The sequence below is a fragment of the Gopherus flavomarginatus genome, chromosome 1 (assembly GCF_025201925.1).
Source record: "Gopherus flavomarginatus isolate rGopFla2 chromosome 1, rGopFla2.mat.asm, whole genome shotgun sequence".
NCBI lineage: Eukaryota > Metazoa > Chordata > Testudines > Testudinidae > Gopherus > Gopherus flavomarginatus.
The window spans coordinates 344,884,819-344,902,903 of record NC_066617.1 but is presented as its reverse complement, the minus strand read 5'-3'; the positions used below and the strand labels follow the sequence as shown (position 1 = coordinate 344,902,903).

The 18,085-nt window shown below is 44.8% G+C and overlaps 2 protein-coding genes across 3 annotated transcripts in view; one reads left to right on the top strand and one right to left on the bottom strand.

Moving 5' to 3' along the window:
* Window positions 1-5,584, bottom strand: part of CWC15 (CWC15 spliceosome associated protein homolog) — a 62,667-nt gene extending 57,083 nt beyond the window's left edge. The window contains exon 1 of one of the 2 annotated variants that reach the window (XM_050942567.1): window positions 5,502-5,584. In XM_050942567.1, coding sequence (XP_050798524.1) covers window position 5,502 — 1 coding nt within the window. In that variant the 5' untranslated portion in view covers window positions 5,503-5,584. The remainder of the gene's footprint in view (window positions 1-5,501) is intronic. The other variant, XM_050942546.1, reaches the window with a different exon arrangement.
* Window positions 5,585-5,700: 116 nt separating this feature from the next.
* Window positions 5,701-17,191, top strand: ENDOD1 (endonuclease domain containing 1). Its single transcript, XM_050941807.1, has 2 exons — window positions 5,701-6,175; window positions 15,401-17,191. The coding sequence occupies exons 1-2, from the start codon at window positions 5,882-5,884 to the stop codon at window positions 16,562-16,564; spliced, it is 1,458 nt and encodes a 485-aa protein (XP_050797764.1). The 5' UTR covers window positions 5,701-5,881; the 3' UTR covers window positions 16,565-17,191.
* The last annotated feature ends 894 nt before the right edge of the window (window positions 17,192-18,085 follow it).

Here is an 18,085-nt window from a genome sequence, read left to right as displayed (position 1 = left end):
CCTCCCTGGGGAACCTCCTATATGAAGCCTATATAATTCATCTTTGATTAGGGGTAACATTTTCAGAAGCACCCAAGTGACTTAGGAGCCTAAATTCCATTTTCAAAAGTGACTTAGGCACTTGGATGCCCAGTGAAAATGGGAGTTAAGCTCTTTGGGTGCTTGTGAAAACGTTACCCTGTGCCACCTGTATATGTGTAAGCCTGAAATGTAATTAAACTCTTAACACTTCATGTCTGGTTTCAGTTTTTCATTTCCCAGGTGCTTTTTCACAGATTTTCTATCCAGGTTTGCACTGAAGCTGATTCTCTGCTTTTCTGGGCTCAGGCTAGAGGTATCTGCATCGCTTTTCCATGATCTTTCCTGAGTGTGACTAACACTTTCTGTCAGCGATGGGTAACCAGGCATATGTCTGAAAACAAACCAAACCCATTTACTACATTTCCTGTTGCTCTGTAGACTGTTTTCTCAGCCTACCTCTGGCTCCTCCATTGGACAATATCACTGTAAAGGTGCCAATAGATTTTCCTGCTTTGGTACTGCTCCTAGACATCATCTCCCTGTGTAAGGGAAGACTTGTAGGTGAAGCTTATCATTAAAGCTGGTCTATTCTCAGCTCTTCCACAGATTTCCTGTGGGACCTTGAGCAAGCCACTTTAGCCCCTCTATGTCTCAGTTTCCCCCTCTGAAAAATGGGCTAATCATTCTCTTCTTCAAAGGAGATTGTGAGGGTTAGGCACTTTGAGAGGTTGATATAACAGCATAAAATATTATTTAAGTGGGACCTGATCTGTATGTTATTGATGTTTTGGTGAGGGACTTACGAATAGACCCATCCATGTCCATCCATCTCCCCCAGCAGGAAAGCATGCATTGTCTTGGCTCTCACCTGATGCTCTCTATGCCCATTGTTCTGAAAATTACCAGTCTGTCGCTGCATCTGCCTACAGGCAGTCCTGTTTCACCTTCTTCCACTTTTCTCTCCATTTCCACCATCCACTCTAGCCAGGTGGTCACACTTTGTGTCAACATGCCACACCCAGCCTTCACTTTCAGTTCTCTGCATCTCTTGCCATGCTCCCAAACCCTTCCTTTTCCTACCTTTCAGCCATTGCCCATCTCATCAAAAGCCGCTTCTTCAGCTGCTTATGGATTTGACCTGCTTCCTCTCAGCCTTACAGAATGGATGCTGTGGGGCCACAGTTATTTGCATTACTCTCTTGTTGTAAACCCTTCAGTTCCTGAGCAATGACAGGAAGATTCCAGTGGAAGAATTGTGAGGACAGTCTCCCCCTTCACCCAGTTGACTGCACAGGGCAAAAATGGGACTGACCAAGGTGCCATATACAGACATCCCTTGGACAGGTGAAATCATGACAGACAGTGATGAATGGCTTTCATTCCAATTTATTTTCCCATTAAATACCATTTTCTCTGGTTCTACAGGTTTGGCCAAAATATTCAATAGTAGCCATTGATTATGGGTCCCTTAATTCTGGTGTGTCCAACCTGAGACCCTTAAAGGGGCCTGATTTCAGAGGTGCTGAGCACCCACAACTCCTACTCTTTTGCATTTCTGCCTTTGGTTAGTCAGTCCTGGTCTGCAAAGATCAGGTGAGACCTTTGGGCCTGAGGCTTTTCAGCATTAAGGGCCAGTGACTGTGGTTCACCTTGCACAGGTGCAAAAGGGGAGAGGGAGGTCACCTCTTCCTGCACCTCAACATCAGAGCCATGCATGACATGGCTGGGGAGCATACTCACAGGTCACTAGTAGACTCACAGACTTTAAGGTCAGAAGGGACCATTATAATCATCTAATCTGACCTCCTCACAATACAGGCCACAGAATCTAACTCACCCACTGCTGTATCAAACCTGTGTCTGAGCCACTGAAGTCCTCAAATCATGGTTTAAAGACTGCAAGGTGCAGAGAATTTTCCAGCAAGTGACCTATGCTCCATGCTGCAGAGGACGGTGAAAAACCCCCAGGGCCTCTGCCAATCTGCCCTGGAGGAAAATTCCTTCCTGACCCCAAATATGACAATCAGCTAATCCCTGAGCATGTGGGCAAGACTCACCAGCCAGACACCCAGGAAAGAATTATCAGTAGTAACTCAGATCCCACCCCATCTAACATCCCATCACAAGCCATTAGGCATATTTACCGCTAGTAGCCAAAGACGAATTAATTGCCAAAATGAGGCTATCTTATTATACTATCCCCTCCATAAACTTATTAAGCTTAGTCCTGAAGCCAGATATGTCTTTTGCCCACACTACTCCCCTTGGAAGGCTGTTCCAGAGCTTCACTCCTCTGACGGTTAGAAACTTTTGTCTAATTTCAAGTCTCAGCTTCTTGATAGCCAGTTTATATCCGTTTGTTCTTGTGTCCACATTGGTACTGAGCTTAAATAATTCTTCTCTCTCCCTGGTATTTATTCCTTTGTTATATTTACACAGAGCAATCATATCTCCCCTCAACCTTCTTTTGGTTAGGCTAAACAAGCTAAGCTCTTTGAGTCTCCTTTCATATGACAGGTTTTCCATTCCTTGGATCATCCTACTAGCCCTTCTCTGTACCTGTTCCAGTTTGAATTCATCCTTCTTAAACATGGGAGAGCAGAACTGCACACAGTATTCCAGATGGTCTCACTAGTGCCTTGTATAACGGTACTAACACCTCCTTAACTCTACTGGAAGTACCTCACCTGATGCATCCCAAGACCACATTAGCTTTTTTCACGGCCATATCACATTGGCGGCTCATAGTCATTCTGTGATCAACCAATACTCCGAGGTCCTTCTCCTCTGTTACTTCCACCTGATGCCTCCCCAGCTTATAACAATAGTTCTTGTTATTAATCCCTAAATGCATGACCTTGCACTTTTCACTATTAAATTTCATCCTATTACTATTACTCCAGTTTACAATGTCATCCAGATCTTCCTGTATGATATCCCGGTCCTTCTCTGTATTGGCAATACCTCCCAACTTTGTGTCATCCGCAAACTTTATTAGCACATTCCCACTTTTTTGTGCCAAGGTCAGTAATAAAAAGATTAAATAAGATTGGTCCCAAAACCGATCCCTGGGGAACTCCACTAGTAACTTCCCTCCAGCCTGACAATTTACCTTTCAGTACGGCGCATTGTAGTCTCCCCTTTAACCAGTTCCTTATCCACCTTTCAATTTTCATATTAATCCCCATCTTTTCCAATTTAGCTAATAATTTCTCACATGGAACCATACCAAATGCCTTATTGAAATCGAGATAAATTAGATCCACTGCATTTCCTTTGTCTAAAAAATCTGTTACCGTCTCAAAGAAGGAGATCAGGTTGGTTTGGCATGATCTACCTTTTGTAAAACCATGTTGTATTTTGTCCCAATTACCACTGACCTCAATGTCCTTGACTACTTTTTTCTTCAAAAATTTTTCCAAGACCTTGCATACTACAGATGTCAAACTGACAGGCTTGTAGTTGCCCAGATTACGTTTTCCTGCTTTCTTAAAGATAGGAACTATGTTAGCAATTCTCCAGTCATACGGTACAACCCTTGAGTTTACAGATTCATTAAAAATTTGTGCTAATGGGCTTGCAATTTCATGTGCCAGTTCCTTTAATATTCTTGGATGAAAATTATCTGGGCCTCCTGATATTGTCCCGTGAAGCTGTTCAAGTTTGGCTTCTACCTCGGATGTGGTAATATCCACCTCCATATCCTCATTCCCATTTGTCATCCTACCATTTATTCCTAAGCTCCTCATTAGCCTTATTAAAGACTGAGGGAAAGTATTTGTTTAGATATTGGGCCATGCCTAGATTATCCTTAACCTTCTTTCCATCCTCAGTATTTAGTGGTCCCACTTTTTCTTTCTTTGTTTTCTTCTTATTTATATGGCTATAGAACCTTTTACTATTGGTTTTAATTCCCTTTGCAAGGTCCAACTCTACATGGCTTTTGGCCTTTCTAACTTTATCCCTACATGTTCTGACCTCAATACGGTAGCTTTCCTTGCTGATCACTCCCATCTTCCATTCCTTGTAGGCTTTTTCTTAATCACCTCTCTGAGATGCTTGCTCATCCAGCTTGGTCTACAACTCCTGCCTATGATTTTTTTCCCTTTCTTGGGATGCAGACTTCTGACAGTTTCTGCAACTTTGACTTGAAGTAATTCCAGGCTTCCTCCACCTTTAAATCCCCAAGTTCTTCCGTCCAATCCACTTCCCTAACTAATTTCCTTCATTCTTTAAAGTTAGCCCTTTTAAAATAAAAAACCCTAGTCACAGATCTATTTTTGTTTATCCTTCCATTTAGTTTAAACTGAATTAGCTCATGATCACTCAAACCAAGGTTGTCCCCTACAACCATTTCTTCTATGAGGTCCTCACCTCTCACCAAAACCAAATCTAAAATGGCATCCCCTCTTGTTGGTTCAGCAACTACTTGGTGAAGGAATCCAGCAGCTATCACATCTAGGAAAATCTGAGCCCTATTATTATTACTAGCACTTGTCCTCCAGTCTATATCTGGGAAGTTAAAGTCTCCCATGATCACACAATTCCCATTAGTATTTACTTTATTAAAAACATTAAAAAGGTCTCTATCCGTGTCCAAATCAGATCCCGGTGGTCTGTAGCACACCCCAAGCACTATCTCAGGGCAAGCTCTAGTAGCTTTCTTCCCCTATGTGATTTTTTCCCAGACAGACTCTTATCCATTCCATCCCTTCTTATTTCTTTACAGTCTATCTCATCACTCATATACAATGCTACTCCACCACCTTTGCCTTTATTTCTGTCTTTCCTAAACAGCACATACCCTTCAATACCTGTACTCCAGTCATCACTACTATTCCACCATGTTTCTGTTATCCTATAATATTCTGTTTCACTTCCTGCACCAGTAGCTCTAGTTCCTCCATTTTGTTACCTAGGCTCCTCACATTGGTGTACAAACATCTTAATTCTTGCTGTTTGGCTTTGCTCACATTCTTTACCTGATTAGGCCCAGACGTTCTACCGCCAGTATCACCTATTAGAATTGTATCTACAGTACCCCTCCTCCGTATGTCCATTCTCCTACCCACAACAGTATCCTTTCTTGCTTCGTTTTCTTTCCTCTCAATGTTAAAATCTGGCATGGAGATTACCTGGATATCTCTCAACCATCTCCCCCCAATTCCTAGTTTAAAGCTCTGTTAATCAGTTGTGCCATCTTCCAGGCTAGAAGTCTATTTCCCTCCTTACTCAGGTGAAGTCAGTCCTGAGAGAACAGTAGCTTTTGTGGGATAGCCACCCTGAAAGTGACAAAGAGGAGTCAGCTCCAGGTAGTGCCAAGACTCTGCTAACTCTCTACACATTAGCCAGCTGGCTAATAGGTCACTTTGTGGCTGGAGAGGGCATGCTGCCTACCCCCACTCAGGGGTGCTGGGGTTGGCATTAAGTGAACTGCTCCTGCCCCTTTGGAGCCCTGGAAAATATTCCCTTTCACATACTCTGTGGCTCTGAGCAGCGATCCGGCCTGGTCAGCTGATGATGGGAAACAAAGAAACCAGAACAGTTATTGAGCTCCGTCCTGCACTGAATTAGCCCTGAGCTCTGGGCATTGGGAGCTATCTCCTGGTGCCCATGTCATTTGTTTGTGTGGTGTGTGTCAGCAGAGCCGTGCACGTGTTCAGTTTCATAATGTGCTCTATGCAGTAAGCTCTCACTCCCTGCAGGGAAAGTCTGCGGTTTCATATTTCATCTCCCTTGTACACTACACCCAGATTCCAGTCGCTTTCTGGCTTCACTGCAGTGCATTACGCAGAGCACAGGTCCTACATCATATCCAGCAGAGACAGACAGGGCTTCTCTCGGTTCCAGGCAGTGGACCATGAAGATGTCAATTTTATTTTCACTTTGCATCTTTGCTTTCCCTGGCTTTTCCCAGGGCAGGGTTGTTGGAGTGGATGAAGCTGGCTTTGCTGAATGCAATGAGTTCTTTTATGGAGAAACCCCACCAGAAGGATTTACGGAGTCTTTCCATGTGAAAATCTGTCAGCAGTACAACAAAGAGCCACGCTTCGCAACGCTCTACAGCACGGAGGACAAGACCCCTCTTTATTCTGCTTTTAAATACACAAAAGCAGCTCAGAGAGGGGAGGAGAGCTGGCTGGTTGAACCGCAGGTAAGTCAATCTCCCCAATAGCTGTCAAGCAAATCTTCTCAAGAGTTAAGGCATGTAGTTATCCTGGGCTGTTGGGGATGGAATTTTGCAAAGAAGTCAGGGAGTTGTGAAATCCTTCTAGACACTAATGTATTAGAAATAGTATTTATTCTTGGGTTCAGCCCTGGACAAATCCATGGTCTCTTGTCCCAAAGTGCTTACAATGAAAACTGAAAGGCATTGCATCCAAAATGGAATAAGAAAGAAAGAAAGAAAAGATTTCACCCTTTAAACCACCAGATCTGTCTGTCTATCTGAGAGAGACAAGGTGGATGAGGTAATATCTTTTGTTGGCCCAGCTGCTGTTAGTGGAAGAGACAAGCTTTCAAGCTTCACAGAGGTCTTCTTCAGGTCTGTCAGAGCTCTGTGAAGCTCAGAAGCTTGTCTCTTTCAACAGAAGTTGGTCCAATAAAAGATATTACTTCACCTACCTTGTCTCTCTCATATCCTGGGACCAGCACAACCATAACACTGCAAACTACCCAGCTAGCTCCCTAGTAGCTATTACACAACACAGAGGAATGCACTGGCTGTGGCTAATAGGGTTAAAAGTTTCAGTGACAAGTTGATGTTTGTTCTGCTGCCAGCACCGATCCAGTAGCTGATAAGCGCTCACTAACTTCATTGCACTGGCATAAAACACACATTTGTGATTCACACAGTTGACGCTATGGCAGTTCTTTGTGTCCCTCTGTTGTGGATACTGTAGCTGGAAAGACAGGTGTAGCATAGTGCCCTGCAGTATGAAAGTTTTCAGTCAAGGCAGGAGAATACAGTTAAAAAAATGTTACCTGAGTGTCCGCTGCTTTTGTCTATACTGACACTTTGCATGGTTAGCTGACTCTTTGTTATGTTTTAGTGCTCACCCTTAAATCCTTACCAGTGGCCTAAGAGAGCTAAAGAACTTTACTTTGGTATTTGCAGTATTCAAGGTATTTCACCAGTAAGTGTAGGATAATACTGCACATAACCTGATCTATTCAGCTAAAGCAAAACTGGCACATATTAAGGGTGACCACACAGCACTGACAATTATTATTTGGACTAGAGTAGAACCTAGAGGCCCCATCTAAAATCATGTCTCCTTTGTGCTAGGCACTGTACAAACATACAATAAGAGACAGTCCCCACCCCCGAAGAGCTTACAATCCAAATACAAAGGGACTTGCTATTTGCCCCATTTTCCATATGGGGAATTGAGGCACACAGAGACTGAGTGACTTGCCCAAAGTCACACTGAAAGTACTAGAATTGAACCCAGCTCTCCTTATAGGTGCTGGAACTAGAGATGCTGGGGGTGCTGCCACACCCCCTGGCTTGAAGTGGTTTCCATCATATACAGTGTTTGCAGTTTGGTTAAATGGTGCTCAGCACCCCCACTATGAAAACTGTTCCAGTGCCCCAGCTGTCTTGAGTCCCTGTCTTAGCCACAAGTTCATCCTTCCTTTCTGTCACTGTAGCGGGTGTTCATTGTTGGCTGTTCATCTAGCGTTTGTTCCATTTTACGCAGTCGCCTATCAAAGGTGGCCACCTGCCACCTGAAAAAGAGAAAAAGCCTCTTTAAAGCCATGTAATTATCAGGTTGAATAATGCATAGGAATCTTTAATAGTTGTGGGCCTAAAAGGACCTAGACAAGAGAACAACGTCTGCCAACTGTGTCCCATAGGCAACAGAACACAGCAACAAGGAAGGTGCCCTTCCCAGCTGCCCAGCCCCCCTGCCCGAGCCAGGCACAAGCGTCCCCAGCCTGACTTTTACTTCCAGCTTCCATATCTCCCTGTGTCCCCTCTTCCAAGCACCCAGGCCTCCTACATACCTCACGCTAAGCACCTTGAATTTCTTCCTGCACCCAACTGTCAAGCCCTCTTATCCCCGCCACCCACCCCCGCCCCAAACATGCATCCATTCAGCAGCCAAACCTCCCTGTTACGCAGTGACTGGCCTCACTCCCAGCTACTAAAACTTCCTTGCCACAATATTTAGGTTTCTGTTTAAAAAAATCTAGTCACTTTCACAGGGGTCTTCCCCTTGGTCCACTCTTCTCATCAGCCTGGATTATAGACCAGTCATGCCTGAAGCAAGTGCAGCAATTTGAGCCACCACTGCATCCTTGTGCATTGCACACTGAATTACCTTGGCCAGTCACTATTTTATAATTAGTAGAACCTCAGAGTTATGATCACCTCGGGAATGGAGGTTGTTTGCAACTCTGAACAAATTGTTATGGTTGGTGTTTCAAAAGTTTACAGTTGAACATAGACTTAACACAATTTTGAAACTTTACTATGCAGAAGAAAAATGCTGCTTTTAACCAGCTTCATTTAAATTAAACAAACACAGAAACAGTTTCTTTACCTTGGCAAATCTTTCCCTTTATTTTTGCAGTGGTTTAGGTTTAACACAGTACTGCTCTATACTATACTATTTTTAAAAATGTTTTGTCTCTGCTGCCACATTGCATATTTCCGGTTCCAAATGACGTGGTGGCTGACTGGTCAGTTCGTATCCCTGGTGTTCGTAACTCCGAGGTTCTACTGTATATCCAAAAATCAGGGCTTGAAATAAAGTGGTTTTTTACTCATGAAAGCTTATGCCCAAATAAATCTGTTAGTCTATAAGGTGCCAGTGGACTCCTCATTGTTTTTGTGGATACGGACTAACACAGCTACCCCTCTGATACTCTTAGCTGCTCTGACTTCACACAGTGTAACACCATTGACTCCTATGGAGTTATTCCAGCTTTGCGTCAGTGTCTGGAGATCAGAAACTGGCAACCAGTGAGCTCTGCTTGATTTTGATCAACGATGATGTGACATAAAGGAGGAGCTTAAGATTTTCCTTCTCTGTACTGAACTCCTGTGAAATGTGCTAGACCAGAGAAATCCAGTTTGCATCCTCTGTCTAACCAGATCCATTTGCCTGCATTTAAAAGGCTTATTCCCGTCACTTTTGCTTGTCGTTTTGTTTTGCTTTTAGTTTTCAACCTCCAAATGTTCCCTAAAACAAAACTGTTGTTCCTATTTAAAAGACTGGACCATTTAAACATAAATATGGATCTAGGTCAGTATAGACAAAGCAGCTTCCCTAACACCAACAGCAGCTTAATCAAGGAGCAGAGACTGCCAGACAAAAAGCCGTATCTGTGGAAATCCTTGAAAAGCAATGCTTTAACACAGACCCAAGGATCTGATCTTTAGCACTGCTGGGAGCTGTGCCTGAGAAGGAATTGCAGTGTAGTATAGAAGCAATTCTCATGGTACTTTCCATTAAAGCACTACACATAGTTAGGCAATGCAAAAGCACCCTTTTATTTTTGTTCCTCTGTCCTCGCCTCCTTGCTCACTTGTTTCAGCCTCCTATTATGTCTTGGGTTTTGGACTATATGTTTTCTGGGGCCGAGGATGTCATTAATTATATGTTTATATAGTGTCTAGCACAATAGGACCCTGTCTTGATTGAGTCCCCTAGGTGGTACTACCATACATTATATAATGTACTAAGGAAGTGTTAAAGGTAGGCTGAACAGATGGCAAGTGTGAAAAATCGGGACAGGGAGTGGGGGGTAATAGGAGCCTATATAAGAAAAAGGCCCATATATTGGGACTGTCCCTACAAAATCGAGACATCTGGTCACCTTAGTTAAAGGTACAAAGTCAAATACTCAAAAATTAGGAAATGCCAGAATTTAAGTTGCCCATACAACCTTAATACACACCCCCCCTGCTTTGTACATGTGCATCATCATACAGTCTTTAATTATATAATCACATGCCAGGTTTTTCACTTTACAACTATCATATATACAGGCATCCCATTCAACAATCACTGAAATGCAGCCACCTCCATGGTGGAAGAAAGCAACTGATTACTACTCTGTAGCAACATTACACAGTTGTTTAGGACAGGAAGTGAAGAAAAATACCTTCCACAAATTGGCAAATAGACCAGTAACTGGAAAATCAGTGCGAAGAATCAAAACACTGAGGAGCAAGTGAGTGGATTTTTCTACACCCCTGTCTGGGCAAGTCTACATTTAAAAAGCTGCGGCAGTGCCACGTAGCGCTTTAATGAAGACACTCTATGCCTATGGGAGAGAGATTTCCCACCAGTGTAGTTAATCCACCTCCCCAAGAGGCTGTAGCTATGCTGGCAGGAGAAGTTTGGTGGATTTTTCACACCCTTGAGTGATGTGATTTTACCAGTATAGGGCTGCAGTGCACTGCAGATCAGACCTCTGTCTCTCCAGAAATAAGCAAACAAAGGTGCAGCAGTGAGCAGAGGTGGTGCTAGCCCATTAGGGGCCTCCACACACACACAAAACACATAGTAAAAAGCAGATAAGGGGCCCCATTGAGTTGCTCAGGCCCTAAGCAATTGCTTTGTCTGCTTATGCCTTGCACTGGCTCTGCCAACGAGTCATGCGGGTAGAAAGTGAAGACGAATAGTGATGATATTAGAGATTGTTCTGTGTGATGCTGAGTCACACTGGGGCTCCTAAGGGAATCTGCACAGCACACGGCCTTCTAGCACATCTAGAAAAGTGGTGACACCAGTCATCATCTAAGTCATTTCATGAGTGACATATACACAGCCATATGCACCCAGACATGACCGCTATACATGCATGAACACAGTTATGTGCATAGGTACGCACACAGATATAGTGAAGTATCACACAGCAACTTCTTTTTTACTCTGGAGCGACTAAGAGCTATCCCATGATATTTTGTAATAGATCATGATGTAACTTGTCACGTCACTTGTCTCTTCCAGTGTACCATGTCTGTTTCTTCAGGGATGTATGAAAAATATTTGCCAAAAGTAGCACAGAGGTAATAATTTGATGTGACATAAAAGGAATGTCAATAGCCTCCACTGTTGGTGTGATAAATGAAGCAGGGTGGGTGGGGGGAGGTGGAGTGTATTTTATGGACAGCCAGCCAGTAACTATAAAATCCCTCTGAGTAGCTGTTCTCTAATTGCTCTATCTGTAAAGCATGAAAGTCTCACTGAAAAAAACAAAACAAAAAACAAAAACAAACAAACAAACAAGTCAAGGCTAATTCCCCACTCTGGCACTTTAAGTGCAGATCCGCGAGGATTCTAAAAATTAATACTGGCCACTCCCGGCTCGCATTAAACTCCCAAGGTTACAGCTTTTCTCTGACCTTGGCTTGGTAGATGCTGCCACCACCCAAATGCAGAACCCCTTTGAGAGCCCAGGAAGGCACACTTGTGAATTCCTTCCTGTGGGGTACCCTCAGGTCCTTTCACCCCCACTCCTCTGGAGAAGAGCTGAGAAAGAAAACAAAAGAAACCAGCTGTTGCCATCAGCTAATTAAACAACATGCACAAACCTCTTAGCACACAAAAATCCAGTTCTGTTCTTAAAAAAGGTAAATTTTATTTAAAAAAAAAAAAGGAATAAAATACCTCTGGGAACTCAGGCTATTGCTAGATTTGGCTCTTTGGCTAGGTGCCCACTCACTTCCTTTTACCTATGCATAGCAGTGAAACTTTTTAACCCTTTACAGATAGAACAATTAGAGAACCGCTACTCAGGGGGATTTTACAGCTACTGGCTGGATGGATGTCCGTAAAAGGGACCTACCCCTCCCTTTCATTTATCACAGTTGGCTAGCCATGCAATGGGCAATGACCCAGCAGTCAGGATTTTAATGGAATATATTTATAGAGAAGAAGGATGGTCCAGTGGTTTGGGTGCTAGCAGGCCCTGGTTCAATTCCTTGCTCTGCCACAGACTTCCTATGTGACCCTGGGAAAGTCACTAAGGGCTTATATACACAGGAACATCCAGGAAAGTTAATCCAAATTAACTAAACATGTGACTTTGAAGTGGATTTGTTAAACTGTATTAAATCCCCTGTGTGGATGCTGTTATTCAGCATTAAAGTAGCCTTACTTCACTTTGGAAGTGTGTGACGGGATCCCGGGGTGCAGCCTGGGACAGTGGGACTGCTGTGCTACCTTAACTCTCCATCCTGGGCTGTCTCTTACAGTCCTTTGCTGGTGACAAGCAGCAAACCCCTCCAGGCGCTGTTATCACTCAGCACAACCTCATGTGGAGCCCCACATCCAGCTAGATTGCATGAATGTTCCCAGAGCCACTCATGAATCACACAGAGAAAGGCACCAGCCAAATCCCCTCAACTCCAAACCTTGTACCTCAGAAATATACCATCTTGCACTGCTCACAGCAGACAACTGGCCATCTACATACTCAGCTGCTACCTGATTCATAACTATGAAGTTTTGCATTCACAAACTGGTGTGCTTGGAAAATTAAGTTCATGCCACATGTTCTGTATACAGTACCCTTCACTGTTTGGTAATGACACATGATGGAGTCTATGTGTTGTCTCTACCATTCCATTCACATACAAAATTCAGCACAGGAAAGAGGCTTGGGTATACTGGGGACAGCTTAGTGAAGACTTCTGCCCATGAGCAAGGCTGCAATCAGAAAAGCAAACAAGATGTTAGGTTGCATGAAGAAGAGGGTGAGAATAATACAGAAAATATTATAATGCATCAAAATGAGTCATATGGCCTAATCTGAAACAGTGTGTATTGGTCTCCAAAAAGGATATTGCAGAACTACTAGGTGTCAGACAATGGCAGCAAGAACAATCAAGGGCCTGGAAATATGTTCATATGAAGAGAGATTGAAAAGATTAGGGTGGTTTACCTTAGACAGGAGATAAATAAGTGGGGACATGATAAAAGTATATAAAATAATGAATAGCCTAGAGAAAGAACAGCAGGAACTTCTCTTCTGCCTGCCTCATAATACAAGAACAAGGGGACGTTCAATTATGTTGAAAGATGGCACATTCAAAAATGATAAAAGGAACTTTCACACAACCTGCAGTTAGACAGTGGAACTCATTGCCACAGGATGTCACTGAGGGGCAAGAATTTAGCAAGATTGAAAGAGGGATTGGACATTTATATGGATAACAGGAACACCTACCTGTAATAGCTAATGCTAATACAAATTTTGGAAAGAATATAAAACTTTATGCTTCTGAGTTTAACCCAATCTCTGACTATTAAGGATAAGGGTGAGACACTCGGGGAGGGATGGGGGCAAATTACCCCATATCAGCCGTCCATGGAGTTTCTTGCACTTTCTAGCATCTGGTGCTGGGCACTTTTGGATACTGGTCTAAACGGACCAGAGATCTGATCCCTATGGCAATCCCTATGTTTTACGTACTATACTTATAGCTTAAATAAGTCAATTAAGAAATGAAATAGAGACAGATGATGCAACACGTGTATAAGCTGCTAAGATCACAAACTGTTGGAACCATCCTGCCCAACTAAGCCTGTCTAAATACAAAAGACACTTGGCCATTTGGGCTGCCTAGGATGTGATTTGGGAAAGACTTTGACTATACAGTTTAAATTTCCAAAAGAAGGATGTAGGACGTGTCAAGAAACAGGGCCGGTGCAAGGAAGTTTTGAGTCCTAGGCGAAACTTCCACCTTGTGCCCTCCCTCCTCCAGCCCTGCGGCAGCTCTCCACGCCCCCTTCCACCCCCACCCCCTGCGGCAGCTCCCCCCCTGCCCTGAGGCTCCCCCCCTCAAGCCATGCAGCACCTCCCCACTCCAGTTCACCTCTGCTACGCGTCCTCCCAGAGCACACAGCCTTGCTCTAATTCTCCTCCTAGGCTTGCGGCACCAAACAGCTGATTGGTGCTGCAAGCCTGGGAGGCAGGAGAAGTGGAGCAGCCACTGTGGGCTCGGGGAGGAACCACTGTAAAAAAAAAATTAGGGGCACCGCTTTTTGGCACCCCCAAATCTTGGCACCCTAGGCAACCGCCTAGTTCACCTTAATGGTAGCACCGGCCCTGTCAAGCAAGAATGACTGGCAAACAGATAGAGCTGTAGTATCCTGGGAAAGAACAGGGCAGACATTGCTTTGACTATGCTCAGTGCTCTGTGTTCCTGCTCAGACGGCTTATTAATTTGCTTGCATGACTCCATTGTCACTCCAAGTAAGACTCCATGCAGGAATGTCTGACTCAGGAATTACTAGCTAAGATTTCCTAGTGCAGGGATTACAAAAATGAGTTTACTACCCCTATAGCACTGATCCCATAGAATAGCTGGGGACATACAGGCTCTGTATGCTGTCTGCTGCCCCCAAGTGATGTGCTCCATTCTCCATCATCTGAAGTCTTTAAATTAAGACAGGATGCTTTCTAAAATATATACTGTAGTCCAGCTCAACCACAAATAATAGGCTTGATACAGGAATTACTGGGTGAAATGCTATGGCCTGTGTTATGCAGGAGGTCAGACTAGATCATCAGAATCCCTTCCGGCCATATATCTATTGTGACAAAGTTCCTCCTCTACCTTGGTGGGTCCTGTGCTTATTCGGCAGATTTGCTCACCTCAGTGATCTTCCCCACAGTCTGGGTCAACTTCTCCTGTGTCTGATCAGGAGTTGGGAGGTTTGGGGGGAACCCCGGCCCGCCCTCTACTCCAGGTTGCAGCCCAGGGCCCTGTGGATCACAGCTGTCTTTAGTGCCTCCTGTAACAGCTGCATGACAACTACAACTCCCTGGGCTACTTCCCCATGGCCTCCTCCAAACACCTTCTTTATCCTCACCACAGGACCTTCCTCCTGGTGTCTGATAACACTTGTACTCCTTAGTTCTCCAGCAGCACACCCTCTCACTCTCAGCTCCTTACACCTCTTGCTCCCAGCTCCTCACACACACTTCCTCTCCTCTGGCTCCCCACTCCCTGACTGGAGTGAGTGCCTTTTTAAACCCAGGTGCCCTGATTAGCCTGCCTTGATTGGCTGCAGGTGATCTAATCAGCCTGTCTGCCTTAATTGGTTCTAGCAGGTTCCTGATTACTCTAGTGCAGCCCCTGCTCTGGTCACTTAGGGAACAGAAAACTACTCACCCAGTGACCAGTATATTTGCCCTCTACCAGACTCCTGTACCCCACTGGCTTGGGTCTGTCACACTATTAATCTGAAGAGCTACAGGAAAAATAGAAATGATGGATGCATTCATATCATCTGTTAACTGGGATGTTGCAATGGGTGAGCTACAAGTGCATTTCCATGCACATTTTGAATGCAGCTTCATAGTGTGCAGCTAGGTAAGCCACATCCAGTAATTGTTCTCTTTTGTGTCTCAGATAGATGATCCTGGAAGTGACTTGGAGGAAATGGTGCATGAAGCTGTTGCTGTTGGCTCAGTGAACAACCTTGGAGCAAACCAAGCCCTGACCACAGACTATGTGGACTCTGGTTATGAGAGAGGGCAACTAAACCCCAGCTCCCTCAATGAAAATGATTTCCAGCTAGCCACATACAGCCTTACTAATGCTGTCCCTATGACTCCCTCTCTCAGTAAAAGCTGGCACAAGGATGTCGAGGATATAGTAGAGCAAGCTTTGGCCCCTCATTGTGAAAATGGGGCTCACCTGTATCTTGTTGCAGGTGCTGTTCCATCCAGCCTCAAAGTTAAAGACAAGGTGTCCATACCAGAGTTTCTCTGGCTGGCAGCTTGCTGTGATGCTCCGAAGGTATGGTCTGTGGGCTTTCTGAAACGTCCGAGTGGTGAAAACAGTATAGAAGACCTGTCTGTGGAAGAGCTGGAGAAGCAGCTTCCTTCAGGAGCTCACTTGTTTAAGAGCAATTGTGGGGGAGGCAGCCAAAGCCAGGAGAAAATGGAAGCCATATTGCAAACCATAAATCAGATCCAGTCTGAAGAGCACGTAGTACAAACCACGGCCGGGAGAGTCGACCGGCACATGAATTACCAGGAGAAGCATGGAGAGGGTAGCCTGCTGAAAAGAGTAGCTGGCATTGTTGCAGCCCCTTTCACCAAGCTGCTGAGACTCGTTGGCTATGTGTTGGTGGAGGTGGTGAGATACACGTGTTATTTCCTGTGGTATGTCATCAAGCAGCTCAGCAACACTGCAATGGGCGGACTCTACAGCTTATGGAATGGAGTGATGTCCTATGGCAAAGAAATCAGCATAGTGCTGGTGAACATCCCCAGAGATGTGGCCAAGGTTGCAGCAAACATCGTCATGGGCTTTGTCCGGATCTTCCAGAACACCCTGAGCCTCATCTATAGGATTCTCAGCGTCCCCATTGGACTCTTCCTTCATATCATCGTTTTCCCCTTGGACACTCTCTGTGCCATTCCCATCGTCCTCAAAGACATGGCCGCTGGAGTTGCTGGCACTTGCTCACTCATTGTCGATGCCACAGCTGCCATGATGTCTGGCTTTTATTACATAGCTACTCACCTAGGCAAAAAGTTTGTCCCTAAGCTCTCTTCCGATGACTGATAGGGATGGCAAACAGAACTGCACAGACACATGGTGAAAGAAAAGTGGGGCAATATGTTCCGATATGTGACCAATGCTGACAGTTCTTGTTGGTATTCATTGCAGTGACATTAATAACACCAAATCAATCTGGTGGTCACATGGAGGGCCTATGGCACTTCAAAAGGGAATTCCATTACAAATCGACTTCCACTTATTGTAAAGTGTTCAGGGTTTCAACCGGGGTGACAAGCTGTCTGTGGATTTCAAGGTCAATGTCAAGCTGCTTCTGCTCTGAGACACACTGAGTGTAGCACAAAGTTATTCCTTCACTACTAAATAGGAAAATGCTGATGCCTATTCATGGGCTGTGCTACAAAGGCACAGCAGAAGCATGTGTCCATTGGTGCGGGTAGATAAGGGGCTTATGCTGACCTCCTCTCTGCTAGGATTATTGCATGGGAAGAAACCACATAGAGCTTAATTCTGCCTTTAGTTGCACTATTGACTTCAGTGGGGTTTTGTGGAAGGAACTGAGGGCAGAACTTGGGCTGGTGTGTTTTAGCTGATAATTCTCATCCCTGGGCCTTTCAAGGCAGCTGAAATGGATGGAATGGCTCTTGGTGAGAGTAAATCAGTTACCAGTTGCTTGGTAGGATTTGTGGGATATTTACTGTTTTCCTTAACTCCCCATAACTTTTTAAACTGACCATTGGTACCAAACAATTATCCAAGACCTGAGGTCTTTATTCAATGTGATCCTGATGCAGAGCTCAGTGAAGTCCAAAATAGTCTTTCTACTGGCTTTGGATCACACCCTAATACCCCAAACAAACCCTCTCCCATTGCCTCCCATTAGAGACCACAGTCTCCCAAATACATGCTTCCATGCCAGCTCATCTGAAGATCTCAACTCAGTTGCGTTCGCCCTTTTTTTTCTTTTATGTGCACTGGGAGCCTGACTCAGCTGGAAGGAACCCTCCACCCGTGTTTCAGGCTGAGGCGACGTTACTTTATCATCCTGGTTGGTCTGGACAAACATAGTCAGTGCAAGGCCTTGCATGCAATGAAAAAAGGCAGAGGAGGAACGCTAATGATGCGGGGCAAGGTTCTGCCACTCTAACGCTGAGTAATCTCTCACTCCACACAAATACCCATTGATTTACAGGGAGGCTATCTGCAGTGTGAGGGATGAATCGGGATGAGCAAGGGTGGCAGAATTTGGCCCTAGGACGGCAGGCTGATACCTGTCAGTTCTGTCTCTCGCCTACCTACATCCAGTGAGAGGGGAAGCGGATCTAAGGAACCAGCCTGTGGTCCTCATGCACCCCAAACTCCCAGTGAAGTCAGACTGGAAGGTTATGGAAGTCCGTGAGGGTGAACTAGGAAAGCAGGATGAGGCAGAAGCCCATCGGGCTGGGGAAAGGGTGATCTGCAGCATCCTGCAGTAGGTTTGGGGCAGGAGGGTCAGCCACTTGCACTAAGTTCGCTCATCAGGGCTGGTACAGGCAAAACTGGTAGGGGCAGGAGGCCTCAGGGTGG

What these genes read in the sequence shown, in the direction of transcription:
- ENDOD1 (XM_050941807.1), top strand. Translation starts at nt 5,882, where the DNA reads ATGAAGATGTCAATTTTATTTTCACTTTGCATCTTTGCTTTCCCTGGC. An exon ending in GCTGGCTGGTTGAACCGCAG is followed by an intron (nt 6,176 to 15,400) that starts GTAAGTCAATCT and finishes TTTGTGTCTCAG; the next exon opens with ATAGATGATCCTGGAAGTGA.